The following is a 14912-nucleotide window of genomic DNA, read 5'->3' on the forward strand; positions in this document are numbered from 1 at the left end:
GACTCAGCCGAGCCCTAGTGCACCTGGAGGGCACAGGGGCCACGCTGAGTGCAGGAGCTGTGCCCCAGGGCTGGTGTCCCCCTGTCCCAGCTCCAGCTGGGATTCAGGCTTAACAGGGCTGGCAGGGGGAGCAGGGCAGCAACAGGGACCCTGACACTGCCTCACCTCTCACGTGCCCGCCTCTCCTGCAGATCGTGGCCGCCCTGGACTCCAACCCCACAACGAAGCGCACCCAGCTCCAGCACAAGTTTGAGCAAGTGATTGCGCTCATGGAGGACAACATCTATGAGTGCTGCAGTGAAGCCTAGGCCAACTGCAGCCCGGGAAGTGACCTCTAGAGTGCACTGCTGTAGGGAACCTCCTTTGACCGTGGATATACGTTGGGCCACATCCATCAGGGTCATTCTCAAACCAGCCTTGTGGCGGGGGTGAGCCTGGCCTGCGGCTGAAGTGCTCCCTCACGTAACAAGAAGCCACAAGACACCTTTATGAGCAGCTAGAAGACCCTCCGATCGGCACTGTGGCACCCATAATTTATTTGCTGTTGCAAGCCAGAAATGGAAACATGACACTTGTGGCAAGCTCAGTTCACCACTTCCCTCTAATCAGCTCCTGAGCAGTCATCAGCTCCCTGCATCCCTGTTTGTGATTCCTCACGGACAAGAGACCAGGCTGCAGAAGCCATAACAGATGCAAAGCAAAAGGGTAGCCTAAGGAAGTAATGAGCAGAGATGGCAAAGGCTATCAGAGCAATGGCAGAGCTCCCTTCCTTCCACACCATCCCTCTGACATCCATGGTTTTCTGACACCAGAGACTATCAATTGTTCACTATCTGCTGCATTCTGTGTATTTTTGTGCCTTTTAATTTTTGTACTGTATGTGTAAACATAACCACTCCTTCATCTGAGATTTGGGCAACACAGGAAACTCGGGGCTGATACAAAGCAGTTGCTTCCTAAGTAGCTAAGGCATGCTGAAAGCACTTTATCTCCTAACAGAAACAGCTGTTAGCTAGCTGGAGGGAGTGCATTGCATGTTAGACAGTGTGGGAAAGGCTGTTCCCCCTTCCGCAGGTTCCCAGACCTGTCTGCACAGTGGAGTTTGCAGGAGGGTAGGCAAATATCCACTAACGATTCACACTCTTCAGCCAGCTGGTCACAGGCATCATTTCTGCCTGGGAGCAGAAGACTAAATGTAAGTGGGTGAGGGGAAGGACTTCTGCCTCTTGCTCTACTCTCCCAACCTGACTGGCTGCACACAGCTATGGCGCTTGCTTAAGCTCATGTCAACAGTCCTCTGGCGGAGCAGAACTGAGCTGCATGCAGGACAAAGCATCCAGGTAGCATCTTCCCTCCCTTTGCCACACACACTCCAGTATCTCCCTATAATCATCACCTAAAACATGTCAGTGCTACCGAGGTGTATTCCCAAAGCAGCTTGTTCTGCTTACCTTGGACACAGTACATGGTTATCACCAAAGAGCAACCAAGAAAGCAGTTTTGCTATGTGCTCAGTCTTTTTTTTCAGTCCATAAAGGCAAGGGACTAAACCTCAGCCCCATGACAGCACGATGTTTTTGCTCACACAAGCCAGCAGAGCAGGTCACGCAAAACACAAGCTGCAAACAAAAGTAGAAAGTGTCATGCTCCTTGTTACACCGGTGCCAGCAAACAGGGTCCCACTGCAGAGACAAATAGAACTTGTTCAAGACCAGAAACTTCACTGCCATCATGCGGCATCTGTGCTGGGGCAGACCTGTTCCAGCCCAGCTTGGTGGCACACTTTCCTTTCTGCTGTCAACTTCTTTTCTGCAGCCAGGGGAGCTGTGACCACTCCAATCTTCTCCAGCATCATTCAGGCCCCTCTTTAGAGGCTGCACCACATGTGTGAAGCCAGCATTCCCACGCAGGCAAAGGCAACCTGCCCATGAAAGCTAAACCCAGCTGTAGCTAGGCACCATGTTTTTGAACTGCCAAATAGAAAAGGAAAAAAAAAAAAAGTTACTACCTCACTCCAGGCAGGGTCTTAAGGTGAGCCTCCATTACTCATCCAGCTGGCAAGGATGCAACCTGGTATTAGATGACTTTGGTCCACCAGAACTCCTCCTGGGTGACTCACTGCCATGGACAGGTGGCCCCCATCCCATCATTCCAGTAAATGCCACATCTGTTAGAAGTTTGAACATCAGATTGTGTATGTGTATATAGATATCTATTTTAAAACAAATGATAGAATTTATCCAGTATGTTAAAAGTGGGTAGGGAGGGGAGGGAAAGGGGAAGAACAGTTTTTTTTGTTGTTGTTTGTTTTTTAAAAAAACTACAGAAAAAGTACATACACTGTGGAGGTTTCAATGTTTTTGCTGAGGATGTGGCTTCAGAATAGAAACTCTAAGAATGTAGCTGGGCTACATTTTATTTTGAAACTGATTTCACAAAAAAAAAATCTTGATTTTTTTTCTTTAGAAACTGTGAATAGTTGCCAGAGATATAGGCAGGCCCAGCACAGGGAAGGCAAGGGTGAGAAGGATCCAGGTAGTAGAGAATGTTGAGCTTGGTTGGAGGTGGGGAAAGGGCCATGGAGCAGTAGCCCCATGTTGTTACAAGAAAAGGATACAGATGAGCCAGTAATGAGCATAATTTGCCTCCAGATTATGTGACTGGGCTGTATATTGGGGCCTATTGCTTTATTTAATTTTTTCCAAAGCAAAAAAAAAAATTAGTTGCTACAACCGTTTTAAAGAAACAACTTTAACAGAGCAGATGCTTGAGGGTTTGTAGTGTTGCCTTGAACCCGAGCCCTTTGTAACATGTTTTTAAACTTTGGCATGTGTCGTGGGTGTAGTGCCCTTACCTGCTGTGTAGTGGAAGTGGCAGACTCTTGGAAAAGCCTATCTTTGTAATAAAACAAGGTGCTGAAACCCTGTATAGTGACGTTTCTGCCCATCTGCACATAGAAGACACCAGACATTGAGAAACACACCAAGGTCAGACTGCTATCCTTTGCCCAAAGTGCCTCTCCTCCCACATTCCTTCACAGACCATGCAAGCCACTACCCTGATCCAACACAGAAACACGGGCAGGAGGGCAGGTTGTGGGTCAGTTTTGCAATACAACACCCACAGTTCTCAGGGCTGGCAGCTCAGCTAATGACCACCTTGTTTCCATGAGACATGTTTTAACCCTTCTGGTCTGCAGCAGTTTACTACTCCTTAGTTGATACCATGTGTTCCACCACCAGAACAGGCACTGCTGTGAGAGAGAGAAAATCCATGCGAGGACTCAACTCCACACCCACACAAATCACACGTAAAGACCAGTAGCACCACACTGACTGCTGGGGCTGGACATCTTTACCTCTGCCAGGTGCTGTTAGCCCACAAAGCTGCATCTTCTCCCAGCACTGGGGAGCCCAGTGTGCTCTGTGCCACCACTGATGTCCTCAAGGCTTCTGGCTTCAGCACCATGAAACCAGCCCCAGCCTGCAGGTCTTGATAATCATGCCGTCGCTAAAATCCTCTCACTTCTGCCTCACCCCCAGTAAAAGCTGCTCTTTCCAGACACCAGAGGGATTTTCTTTTCCCACTAGAAAGTTGATTCTTAGTAAAGCTAAATCCAGGCATTTAATGATTTGCTCTCTCTTAGAGAGAGCGCCTTGTGTTTGACATTCAGTGCCTGGTGAGAGAGGATGCAGCTCCTGCCCTGTTCTGCTGCAGGACATTTCCACGCTAATGAGCGGTGTTTTGTGAGGTTAACCATCACCAAAGGAACAGCTGAGCCCTTCTCCATTATTACTGCAGCATCCTCCACCCTGTCCCTGGGGAACAGGGGTTCAGTTTCATTAAAGATGCATCAACATGGCCAAGGTTGAAGTTTAAAAAGTAGTTAGTTTGCTCAGCTCTTGCTTAAGCCCCAAAGCAAGGCCAGAAGCCTTGGAGGGCATTGGCAAGGCCAGCTGAAGATTAGCAAAATCCTCTTTAGGAAGAGTTTTACTTCCACTTATTTTCTCCTGCCCAGGAGGACTGTAACCCTTTGCATTATCAAGCTGACCTTCAGAAGGGCTATGTTCTCTACAGAGCAAGAGAAATTGGGGCATTTGAAACTCTTACATGAAAGTTTTCATACTTTGACCAACATACTAGAAGCTAGTAAGACAAGTTTAGAGGTGAGTACTGTTCACAGACAGAGAACAAGAACACAAACAATTCTACACCCTGCTGCAAACACCCCAAAATCTTCTTTTAAGCCCCAAAACACTTCTGTCTTCCTCTTACTGTGGTTAAAGAACCAGCAGCTCCTCCTGCTGCTGGGGACCCTTGTCCACAGCATGCACCCACACCTCCTGCCCTGGCACTCCTGTAATCCAAGCTCAGCCAGGCATTAGCACAAGGTCAGCTGGTAGGGCATGAAGCTGGACACCTACCCCATTCCAAGGCTGTGGGTGCCGTGGCCCCACATCAGAAGAGCTGGCCAAGCCTGAGCTTCCCAGTGCTCAGGGGTGCCACCATACTGAGCCCCATGTGCCCCTGAGTATCCCAGTGCCCCCGACTAGGCCATCACCTGATACTGAAGCTTACCACCAGTCTGCACACATGCAGACCCCCAAAGCCACCCCAGCACTGCTGGTTGGCCAGATAGGCTCCTGGGAAGACCCTAACTACTATGCACTACTCCAGCCAGCAGCCAGGGATGTGGGGATGCACAGGACACCTCATGGGAGCTGGCAGCTGCAGCACCAGCTCATGTCCATTCCATGAGTCCACATGCTGGCTCATCCCACTTGGGATGAGGCCAGGAGCAGGCTGGGATCCATGTTTACCCTGGGCTGGGAAGTGCTGGCCTTGGGAGACAGGTATGCAGGAGCAGGGCAGTAGTCACACTATTTCATGATGAGTGAAGCAGCTTTATTAGTAGCAGGTGAACACAGAGTTAAAATCTGTCCTGTAGACTAAAACCAACTCAGACCCCATGGGTCTGGGCTCAGCTGGGCACAGTGCTGCACTGCCAGAGACCTAGGACCCCTAGCGCACCTTCTTGCCCACCACGGCAAGGGATGCCTCCTATGGTGCAGCCTCCCCGTGGCCAGCACCTCGGGCTGCCTGGGGTTTCCTTGTCTTGCCTTTAGCCCCCTTCTCCTTGGGGACAGCTTCCCAAACCTCCCCAGGCACTTTCCCCTTAGTCTTGCCCACTGGGACCTTTCGGGTCCCCTTTGCCCCAGCACCCTCAGGGCAGTCACCATCATTCCCTCCCTTGTCTTTGGCAGCCAGAGCTGTGCGGGGTGCTGACCGCCCTTTTGCGGGGGCCCGAGGGGCCTTTGCTCCATCACTCCTGGGCTTCGCTGTTGCCGGTGCCGGCTGGGCCTGGAGAGGAGAGAGCACATCAGGCTGCTGCCATGCTGTGAGTCAGCAGCCCGAGCACAGCGCTGGCACCCCCAGCTTTCCCAAAGGGCCATACTCACATCTGCAGGCTTTGTCCTTGGCTTCTGCTTCACGACTTTTGGCTTCTCCTCAGCAGTACCTGTGGAGAGGGGGGCAGCAAATCAACACAGGCAGGGGCCTCTCAGCAGGGTCAGGGTGCTCGTGACACCACCAGCCCATTACCTTGTCCTCCTTCGCTCTCCAGTGCTGCAGGGGCCCGGGTGGCCTTGGCAGCTCCTCTGCGTCCTGGCTTCGGGGCCTGTCCTCCTGTGGGATCTGTCTGGCCTGGCGGCTGCTTCTGCCGCCGCTTTTCAGGTGCCAGCTATGTGCAAGGTATGGGAGTGGGGCTGGGCAGCACCTCAGCACCAACCCCGCAGCATGGGGTCCAGCAGTCCCCCCCCCTCACCTTGAAGCGGCCAGTGGCCCCCAGGGCAGAGGAGTTGTGGGGCCGCACCAGGTCCCCACGGCTCAGCCCCTTGGTCAACGCCTGCTTCAGCAAGTACTTGAGGCGCACTGGGTCCACAGCGGGGTACTTGGCCAGGATGAAGCGTTTGATGGTGACGACGGAGGCACCCTTCTTCCCGTCCTGGGCCTGCAGTGCCTCAATAACCATGTGCAGCGTCGGGGGGTGCCGCCGGCCCCGAACAACCTGACTGGACAACCGGGCAGCACCGCCAGCTTCATCTGTGAGGGAAGCAAGAGGGCCATCATGAAACTAAAGTGCTCACAGCCCCAAAGCCTGCAAGTCCCCTGAAAGCAAACAGGCATCACCATGCTCATCTCCACAGGCTCGCAGTGACCAGAGCCAACAGTGCCCAAGCCCTGCAGCACCCCGCAGATCCCTTACCTGTCTGAGGCTCCATGACAGCACACAGCAACCCAAAGCCTCAAGCCCAACAGCCCCAGCTCTGCTTACAGCACCACTGACCCTGATCACAGGTTTACCTCACTTCCAGCTAATTTATCTGATTAGCACCATAACTGCAAGGTTTGGTTGGCAGCTGCTAACTGCTCTGGTTGCCACCCAGGGGGAGCAGGTGGCTGTGAAGCCAAGTACTCATGCCCAAATCTTTGTGAGGGGCTGGCAGGAGAAGGGCTGTGTCTCAGCAGATGTTTTGGAGAGGGACGAGAGACAGGGGGCTCACAGGGTGAAGGCTGTGACCATGCAGTGCAAAGGAACCCACCCCGCTGCTGGGTGCTGGGATGGCCGCGTACTGGCAGCACACGCCATGGGCTGGATGGGGAGCCTGGCATGTCTGCTGGGGCCCTTTGTGCAGGACAGTCCCGCAGGGAAGCAGGGGCTGCACTGCACAGGGAGCCCAGTAATGGGAGGGAGAAATGAACCCACAAACGAGAGGAGGAAAATGAAGAGCTATTTTGTCAGCTGGCTAAAGCAGGAGGAGCAACTGTCCTGCAGTAGCCCCAGGTGTGTGCTCATGAGTGGGATGCCACACGTGCCCATGTTCACCACATCCTGCTGTGTTCAGGGGAGAGAGCACCCAGTCCTATGCAGGGGCAGCCTTAATGTGTCCCCTCCACCTCCCCTTCATGCCAGCTCCTGGCATAGCAACTGCACTGCACTGCACTGCACTGGGGATAGCATCATCCGATGGGCAAGGGACGAGCTGAGCCTTTGACCATCCAGGTCCCCAAGGCTCCCAGGGCACTTCCGTGTCATGGGTGTGTTTAAATTAATTCATCCTATGATTCCTGTGATTTTCCCCGCTGTTTCAGTGGGGTGGGACATTTGTGCTACTTTCTGTTCTGCATGTGCTCATGGGGTGAGCGTGTCTAATTCACTAAAACAGCTCTTTGGTGCAGGAATAGCATGAATGTCTTCACCCCGGAGACTGCTGTGTTTCTCCAGAGCATGCTGTGTCAGTCCCTTGCTCCTTAAAAAAAAGTCATGAGCTTTTTGTGTGCATCATCTGTGAAAGTCCCTGGGGAGCTGCAAACTTGTGGAAGGACTGGGATCATGTGTCAGCAGCGCTGGTTCATGGCCTGATGCAGCAGATGTGCTACTGCACCAATGAACATGCAAAACTCAGCCCAGACAGACCTCCTTCATCGAGGTCTGCACCGACCTGCTGAGCCTGGGGCTGGGTTCTGGCAGAGGACCGAGGCGCCAGCGGGAGCCTGGCCTGGAGCAGGGTTCTGGAAAAGGCCTGTGCCCAAGTCCCGTGTGCCTGGCTCTGCCCAGACCAGCACAGCTGGCCCTTTCCCTGATCCATTTCCAGTCAATTTCTGAATTCGCCAGAAAGGAGGCCATGGGGGTGCTGGAAGGCCACAGGGTCCTGCACCGCAGCAGGGCTGCATTCGCTTCCTACAACCATCTTCTCCTCCCAGATCCGACCATCACTTCTCTGGCAGCTCCGTGATGCCCCCAGCACCCACCTGGCTGGCAGAGGGGCCCTAGGCCTTGCTGACCCCAGCGACAACAGCTGTAGGGCTGGGCGCGATGTGGGGCGACAGCCCGTGGGCTGGAGGCTGGTCCTGCACGGGAGAGCCGCAGTGCCAAGCACCACACGGCTCCTGTGGAGCACTGCCTTGTCAGGCAGCAAACAAACACCAAACCCTTCCTCCTCTTCCCTCCAAAACCAGCTCCCAGGTTTGAAATACATGAATCAGGCATCAGCCTAAACACTGAATTATTCATAAACTGCTAATCTTCAGATTTCACTGAATATGCAGAAGTATCGATAAAAAAAAATAATGAGAGAATTGTACTTGCAAATTGCTCTTTATTAAAGGTTTAACTTGCATGGGTTCTCTATGTTCCCTATTAGACCTTGCAAAGCTGCATAGGATTAGAAATCAGAGAGGATAATAATGTACAAAAATAGTTTCAAATGTTGATAACACTGAACAGCGAGAAAAACATCTTATTTGTATAACTGAGCTAAAAATAAAAATGAAGAACACTGCTACAATTGCAATATGCCATCTTGTAGTGCTTAAAACATATGTCGGCATCTCTGAGCCATATGCTCCCATGTCTTGCCTGCTACAGTGCGGAGGGAAGCTTAGCGATGCACCGATCAATCCTCAAAAGCACAAGCACTGGCCAAAACCTCCTACTTGGGCTGACGCCAAGCTGGGTTGCAGCTGAGGCAGGGAGGTGCGGGAGGACCGCGGCTCGGGGCATGGCCCCAGGCTGCAGGGGGGCCTGCGGGTGTCTGACAAGGGAAGGCCGTGCGAGGGGAAGGGGAAGCAGCTTCCTGCTGGGGGAGGCATCAAGAGGGGCTGCTACTGAGGCGCAAACACCGAGTGCACATCGCGATGCTGGGCGCCCGTGGAAATGAGCACCAAGCTCTCCGCGAGCACACCCAACCGCAGCTGTGCGATGCCGCGCCACGCCGCCTGCTTGCAGGTGGGGTCTGCACCATCACCTCTGCAGCACGGAGGAGCCCATGCGCACCAAAACACCCCCATCTCCCCAGAGGCGTCGCGGCGCCTCCCGGATCTTCTGAAATGCGGTGGTGGGGCAGGGCTGGGCCTGGAGCACCCAGCAGTGGCCCCAGCACGGCGCAGCAGGGCCCAGCTGCCGCCTATGTCTGCCGGGCTCTGTCCCAGCGGCAGAGCCGAGGGGGGCTCAGCCCCAGCCCCACTGAGGCCCTTGTGCGGCCGCGGTGAGGGAGGTAGCAGTGGCTCTGTCGTGGCCCGGGGTTCACACCCTGTGGTGCAGGGCATGCGTGCGCATGAAGGGGATGTCAGACCGAGTGGCCTGCACGGTGCAGACGGGTGTGAGCTCTCAGCAAATCAACAGAAAAGCACGGATTTACGCCAGCGGAGGAGCTAAGCCTTTGCATTTTAATTACAAAACATGTGTACACATTCACAGCCTTGTTCCCAGGGTTCCTATTGTCAGGAGAGAGAAGCCCGCCCTGCAGGGCCGTGGTGAAGCGGGGGCAGGCGATGGCAGTGGTGGGACTAGGTTCGTGCTGGCAGGGCGGCGACGCACACCCTGAGGGCCGGCCGCTCTGGCAGGACCTATGCGGGGGAGACCTGGCTGGTGGAGACGGAGGAGGTCTCTGTCTTGCCAGCAGACGTGTCCTCGTCACCCAGCGGATTCTTGCCGCAGCAGAGGGTTGTGATCATGCAGTTACGGAACTGGAAGAGAAGGGAGACATCAGGTGAGGGCAGGTGGCCGCTGGGGGTTGCCTCTGTGCTGGATCCCTCTGTGCCGCCTGGGGCAGAGCCAGGGGGATGGCAAGAGCGAGCCCCAGCAGCACCGCAGGCTCTGCCCAGGCCCTGGTGCCCAGGCTCTGTCCAGCGGTGGGGCCGTCACAGCGGGAGCATCTCCCAGAGACACAGGCTCCTGGGGGCTGTTGCAGGGGGCTGTGTGGAAACCTCTGGCACGGCAGCGCCAGATGCACCGTACAGGGTGAAATCTCCTTCCTGCTGCCCGGGGCTGGCGCAGTGCAGCCCCAGCTCTTCCACTGGGACAACATGTGCCTCATTCGGATGGATGGGTTTGCATTTACAAGATCTATGCTGTGCGAAGGGATGAGTTGCACTGTCACCACCCTCCTTCACACAGGCACAAGGTTACCTGGAAGCAAAGCCCTCGCAGCTCACTGGTGCGCTGGAGGTCTGGTAGCTCTCCCCAAGCTGCTATGAAGCCAAACACCACAAAGGAAATCGCCTGGCATGCGGCAGTTACCTGTTTGTTCATTACGATGTAAATCACAGGGTTATAGATGGCAGAGCTCTTGGCAAAGAATGCCGGGATGGTCATGAAGATGGGCCCGAAGTCTGACCCCTGGTTGGTGAAGATGTAGAAAGCGACGCTGGCGTAGGGGACCCAGCAGATGAGGAAGGCAATGACCATGATGATGACCATGCGGGTCACTTCCTTCTCTGCCTTCTGGGTGGTGGCAGACTCCTGCTGCTGGGCGGCAGCCTGCAGGCAGAAGGAACAGGGAGGTGATGGATGTGGGGGAGGGTTCAGCCTGCGAGGGGTGTGGGGTCAGGGTTTGGGGTAGTTGGGCTGCATGCCCGGAGCTTGCGGTGCTCCCCTGCGGGGGGGACCGACCCGGTCCTTCCTGCCACCTGTCCGGAGCCTGGCGCGGCCCCTTGCAGCACCCTCACCAGCAGGCACCCACCTCCTTCACGGTGCAAACCAGGTTCCCGTAGCAGAAGAATATGACCGTCAGCGGGATCATGAAGTGAACCACAAACATGTAGATGACGAACGATTCGTTGTTGATCTCTGGCTTCAGCGTGTAGTAGTCGATCCCGCACGAGCACTGCATGCCCTCAGGGATGTACCTGTGAGGTGACACAGGGGGTCGGTGCCCTGCACAGACGCCCGTGGCCAGCCGGGGCCCCGCGCCAGGCGGCACCCTGCCTACCGTGACCAGCCGAAGAGCGGGGGAGCCGCGCACGCCAAGGCCATGATCCAGGAGAAGGCAACCCCCATGATGGCGTGGTTCTCCCCGAAGCGGAAGTTGCTCATGGGCTTGCAGACCACTACGTACCGCTCGACAGCCAGCACGACCAGTGACCAGAGCGCAATTTCACCTGAAGCAGGGAGAGAGGGATGGAGATACAGGGCCTTTGAGGGCCAGGAGAAAAGCTACTGAGGGCAGCACAGGGCCTCCTCCGACCTTTCATGTTCCCAGGGAAGACCCCTAAGAGCAGGTAAATCCCCACCCGGGTTCAGAAACAGCAATGAACAAGGGCTAAGTGCTGACACGGTGGGAAGGCATCAGAAGGCACCTCCACAATGCGGTGCTGGCCCCTGCAGTAACCGCCGTGCCCTGCGTGTTGGCGTCCATCGCCGAACCCCACTCTCTGCCCGGACTGCCCCCACACCCGCGGGTCTGCAGCCCCGCTCGGGATGCCCATCATGCCGGGGTCCTACTCCTACCCACAGCTTCCCAGCAACTTGTGCCATGAGGCCCGAACCAGCAAAACAGTTGCCTCGCTTGTGGCTGAGGGCTGAGCTGAACAGAGGAGGGCGTTTTTAGACACAATTTCTGATTAACATCTGTTTCTGTCAAAGCCGGGCTGGCAGGGGAGCAGAGACAGCTTGGCCAGCCTGCGCCACCGAGCGCCGCGTCAGAGCGAGCACCAGGCTCAGCCCCGCCAAGCGGGAAGAACAAACTGCCAGATCTCCAGCCAGAGAGCAAGCCAAAAAGATGTGCAAATCCAGCAAAATCTGCTATTGGTTACTTTTCATTGCTACGTTGTTGTTCTCAGGATACTGAGCAGGTGGCTACCAAAACAAGGTTTTTAAAAAAAAAAAAGTGTAATTTGTCACTTTCTTCACCTCCCACCTCCCAGCACTGCAACTGCCTCAGCCCACACCAGCGGCAGACCGAGTACCTTCCAGATACCACATGTTTTTCCAAGAGCATCTGGGCATCCTCCCACCCATTCCTAAAATCTGGAGCAATTTCTGGCAGAAGATTTTTGAATATTTGGAAAACTCACCACCCAGTGTAGCAAAGAAGCCTTCGATGTAGCACCCTGTTACTCCAAAGACAAAGTACCCATTCATCGAAGTGTACATGGTGGTCGTGAAGCCTCCAAAGACCATGAAGAGGTCGGCGACCGCCAGGTTCAGGAGGATGTAGTTTAGAGGTGTCCGGAGCTTCTTGTGCTGGATGGTGACATACAGCGTGAGGAAGTTGACGGGGAAGCCGAGCAGGATCAGCATGAACATGTAGGCAGCCAGCGCCGAGAACTTCCAGGGCTCAGCCAGGTAGTACTGGGGGTACTCGAAGGGGCTCCGCACCACCCCGGTCTTGTTGGACATGGGCACGTAGAAGTCTTGGCCTTCTGTCCCGTTCATGGTTGCGGTTGGTGAGGTGCCTTTTGCTCTTACTCAGGTTTTTTTTTGTGTGCGTGGGGGAATTGCCTCTGAAGCTGGGCTCCCGCCACCTCTCAGCCTTTGCCGTTACCCCGGGGAGAAGTGGCTATGCTCACCTCTGCGGGGCACCCCTTATAAAGTGCCCCCTGGGGTAAGCTCCAGGTATTGGTGTCAGCACGATTAGGGCTTAGAGAATTATTAATCATAATCATCCAGGACTAATTGGCTTTCTTGGGAAGGTATTAAGGTGACACCTGTTTCTGGCCTGCACTGTCATTGTTGCAGACCGTGGTTCATGGTCATTATATATAAAGAGGTAGCTCTGCAGCACACTGCTCGATGGGGGGCCCAAACCAGGAGGCAGCTCCACCTGCACAGCCTCGATCCTCGGCATGGCTGCGCCGCTCCCCGAGGAGCAAGCGCTCGGGGCAGCCCCGTGCCTTAGGTGCTCACTGCACCCCGTGGCCCGGAGCGGGGTGCCCACAGCTCATGCTGCCATCGCCCAGGGGAGGCACTCGCCCCACCGAGTACGCAGTCCACCCCCCAGGGGCACTCAAGGGCTGAGCTGCCCACCAGTTGGACATGCCTCAGTTTCCCCACAGAGGGTTGGAAACGGGATACGTCGCTACCGGGTCAGAGGGAAAGACAAAGCACGCAGGATCCTGCTCATGGCTGTGCTTGCCCAAAGCTCCCAGGCTGAGCATTCAGCTCTTGCCAACAAACCGAACTCTTCTCTGCTCCCTGTGAGCAGGAGTGAATTCTGGGACTGAAAACCCCACAACTGTGAGTTTGGGGGCTGTAGAGGGTGCTGGGCTGGGCAGGTTTGGTGTGGTCCACTAGAGACAGAGGCCTGTTCTTACAAGAGGAAAGCTGTGACACCAGCTAGCCCCCGCTGCAGAGCCGTCTCCATCACTGCTGCCGTTCCCAGGAGGAGGCTGGTGACAGAGTACTCTCAGGCAGCATGACCATCAACCCTTCTCCCATGTGCTCTCAGCCATCTGCTTTTTCTGCTGCAAGACTTGACTGGGAAGGTTTGAAGAACACAGTTAAACACTGATCCTGCTGGCGAGTTTCCAGTTGTATCACTTCCTCCGTCCCTGACCTGACATGTGTTTTGCATCACGCCAATTACATTGGTAGCACCAACAAAATAACCTAGCCCATCTGTCTTGGACAGGTATCATTCTGCATTGGTGCTGACAAAGGTCATGGACAAGGTACAGAAGGAAATTTCTGAGCTGAAGCCAACATTCGACCTCATATTCTGGGTGACAGACATCTTCCGTCTCCCTGAAACTTTGCAGAAGTGTTGGATTCCATATAGGTGGGCATTAGAGCTGCAGGGGAAGCTGTTGTTGGAGCCCCCCATGTCCTAATGTCTACCTCCGCACTTGATGCACTCAATTGTGCTTGAAATGTTCTTTTGGCCAGTCAGCAACTGAGTTAGACATTATCTGGTTTACATTTTTCAGAGACAATAGGACAGCATGTACACAAGTGAACACAACGAAGCCAACCACAGATCTCCCTTCTGTACAGGGTGATTCCTTACAGTTCGTGCCACCACGATTAATCTTTCAAACTCCAAAGCTATTTTCCCCACTTCTTTTTTTTTTTTTTTTCCTTTCTTTCTTTCTTTGTACCCACTGTTTATCACTGTTCTCATGTACATATTACTCTCAGCACTAATAGCACTCCAGTTGGCACGCAAATTCCAGCCAGTGTCCCCGCAGAGGTTAGAGCAGACTGCTTGGCCCCTTGGTAGGGGACAGGGCTCTAGGGGACCTGAGCACCCCCACAGCAATTGCTTTCTAGGCTGCAGCCAGGGGCTTGGGCTTAACTTCCCCTGCAACCAGCAGCTGAGGAGAGGGCAACTGAGTGCCTCATGCAGCACGGAGGAGGATGTGCCAGAGCAGCTGGAGCTTGCGGGTGGGAGATGAGCAGAGGCTCACGTCCTCTTGGCCTTAATAAACTTGCTTCAGTCCTGGCCTAGTTTTCACCAGTGTTCCCTGTGGGCTAGTTTAGTACATGCAAAACCGTTCAAAGGGAAAAAGCAGAAAACTCTGTGTTCTCTTCAAATAAAAGGCCAAGCAGGGAAACCTTCCCTCTAAGTGGGGAACATCTTACAGAAGCACTGATGGACCTGAAGTGCTGGTACCACTGACAAAGACAGACCTGTCTGTCATCAAAGGCAGGTCACGATCACCCCGGACAGCCACAGAAGTCTTCCTTCACGTCAGTGTGCAAATACCAGCTCCTCGCACATCCTCTGCTCGTACTATGTCCCTCTCAATTAACTTTTCACGTGTTGTCAAGGCCAAAGCAGTGCCACTAACTGCAAGTGCAGCTGTTCACACTTGTACCTGGGTGTACAAGAAGGATTAAAGGTTTATCTTCCCCATATACAAATATGCCACATTAAGCTCTGATGCAATAAGCTGCTGCTGAGGTTAGCAGCTGCTGCTCGGGGCTTAGGGCCTGACCTGCGTCACCACTGGAGTAAGGGCAGCGGGAAACACAAGCAGTGACAGGGTAGAAACTCAGGGCAAGTCGAAGAAAAGAGTTGGTGAACCACTCACAATTGGTTCAAACAAAAGCTGTGTGGTGGGACTTGCACATCCAGTGACTTCTTATCATGGAGTCACCAGAGAGCTTCAATGGCACAAGGCAGGCTGGA

General features: G+C 54.4%; 3 protein-coding genes across 3 annotated transcripts in view; 1 reads left to right on the forward strand and 2 right to left on the reverse strand.

The window, feature by feature from the left end:
* The window catches only part of PLXND1 (plexin D1), an 81012-nt gene extending 78086 nt beyond the window's left edge, over nt 1-2926 (forward strand). Inside the window, exon 36 of the mRNA XM_035546691.1 lies at nt 192-2926. Coding sequence (XP_035402584.1) covers nt 192-308 — 117 coding nt within the window. The 3' untranslated portion in view covers nt 309-2926. The remainder of the gene's footprint in view (nt 1-191) is intronic.
* A 2135-nt stretch (nt 2927-5061) lies between these two features.
* On the reverse strand, nt 5062-6281 carry LOC118248245 (histone H1.8). The gene is made up of 5 exons (XM_035546993.1): nt 6266-6281; nt 5825-6102; nt 5602-5740; nt 5460-5518; nt 5062-5361 (listed from the first exon to the last, which is right to left on the reverse strand). Exons 1-5 carry the CDS (start codon nt 6279-6281, stop codon nt 5062-5064), a joined length of 792 nt encoding a protein of 263 aa, XP_035402886.1.
* A 3127-nt stretch (nt 6282-9408) lies between these two features.
* Nucleotides 9409-12217, reverse strand: RHO (rhodopsin). Its single transcript, XM_035546690.1, has 5 exons — nt 11857-12217; nt 10773-10941; nt 10524-10689; nt 10082-10321; nt 9409-9528 (listed from the first exon to the last, which is right to left on the reverse strand). Exons 1-5 carry the CDS (start codon nt 12215-12217, stop codon nt 9409-9411), a joined length of 1056 nt encoding a protein of 351 aa, XP_035402583.1.
* Between the last annotated feature and the right edge of the window lie 2695 nt (nt 12218-14912).

Source organism: Cygnus atratus, chromosome 10 (assembly GCF_013377495.2).
Source record: "Cygnus atratus isolate AKBS03 ecotype Queensland, Australia chromosome 10, CAtr_DNAZoo_HiC_assembly, whole genome shotgun sequence".
Taxonomy (NCBI): domain Eukaryota; kingdom Metazoa; phylum Chordata; class Aves; order Anseriformes; family Anatidae; genus Cygnus; species Cygnus atratus.

Coding starts and splice junctions, on each gene's coding strand:
- LOC118248245 (XM_035546993.1), bottom strand. Junction 5,519..5,601: donor GGAGAGCGAAGGAGGACAAG/GTAATGGGCTGG, acceptor CCCTCTCCACAG/GTACTGCTGAGGAGAAGCCA. Junction 5,362..5,459: donor CAAGGACAAAGCCTGCAGAT/GTGAGTATGGCC, acceptor TCTCCTCTCCAG/GCCCAGCCGGCACCGGCAAC.
- RHO (XM_035546690.1), bottom strand. CDS start 12,217: ATGAACGGGACAGAAGGCCAAGACTTCTACGTGCCCATGTCCAACAAG. Junction 10,690..10,772: donor CCGCTCTTCGGCTGGTCACG/GTAGGCAGGGTG, acceptor GTCACCTCACAG/GTACATCCCTGAGGGCATGC. Junction 10,322..10,523: donor TGGTTTGCACCGTGAAGGAG/GTGGGTGCCTGC, acceptor TTCTGCCTGCAG/GCTGCCGCCCAGCAGCAGGA.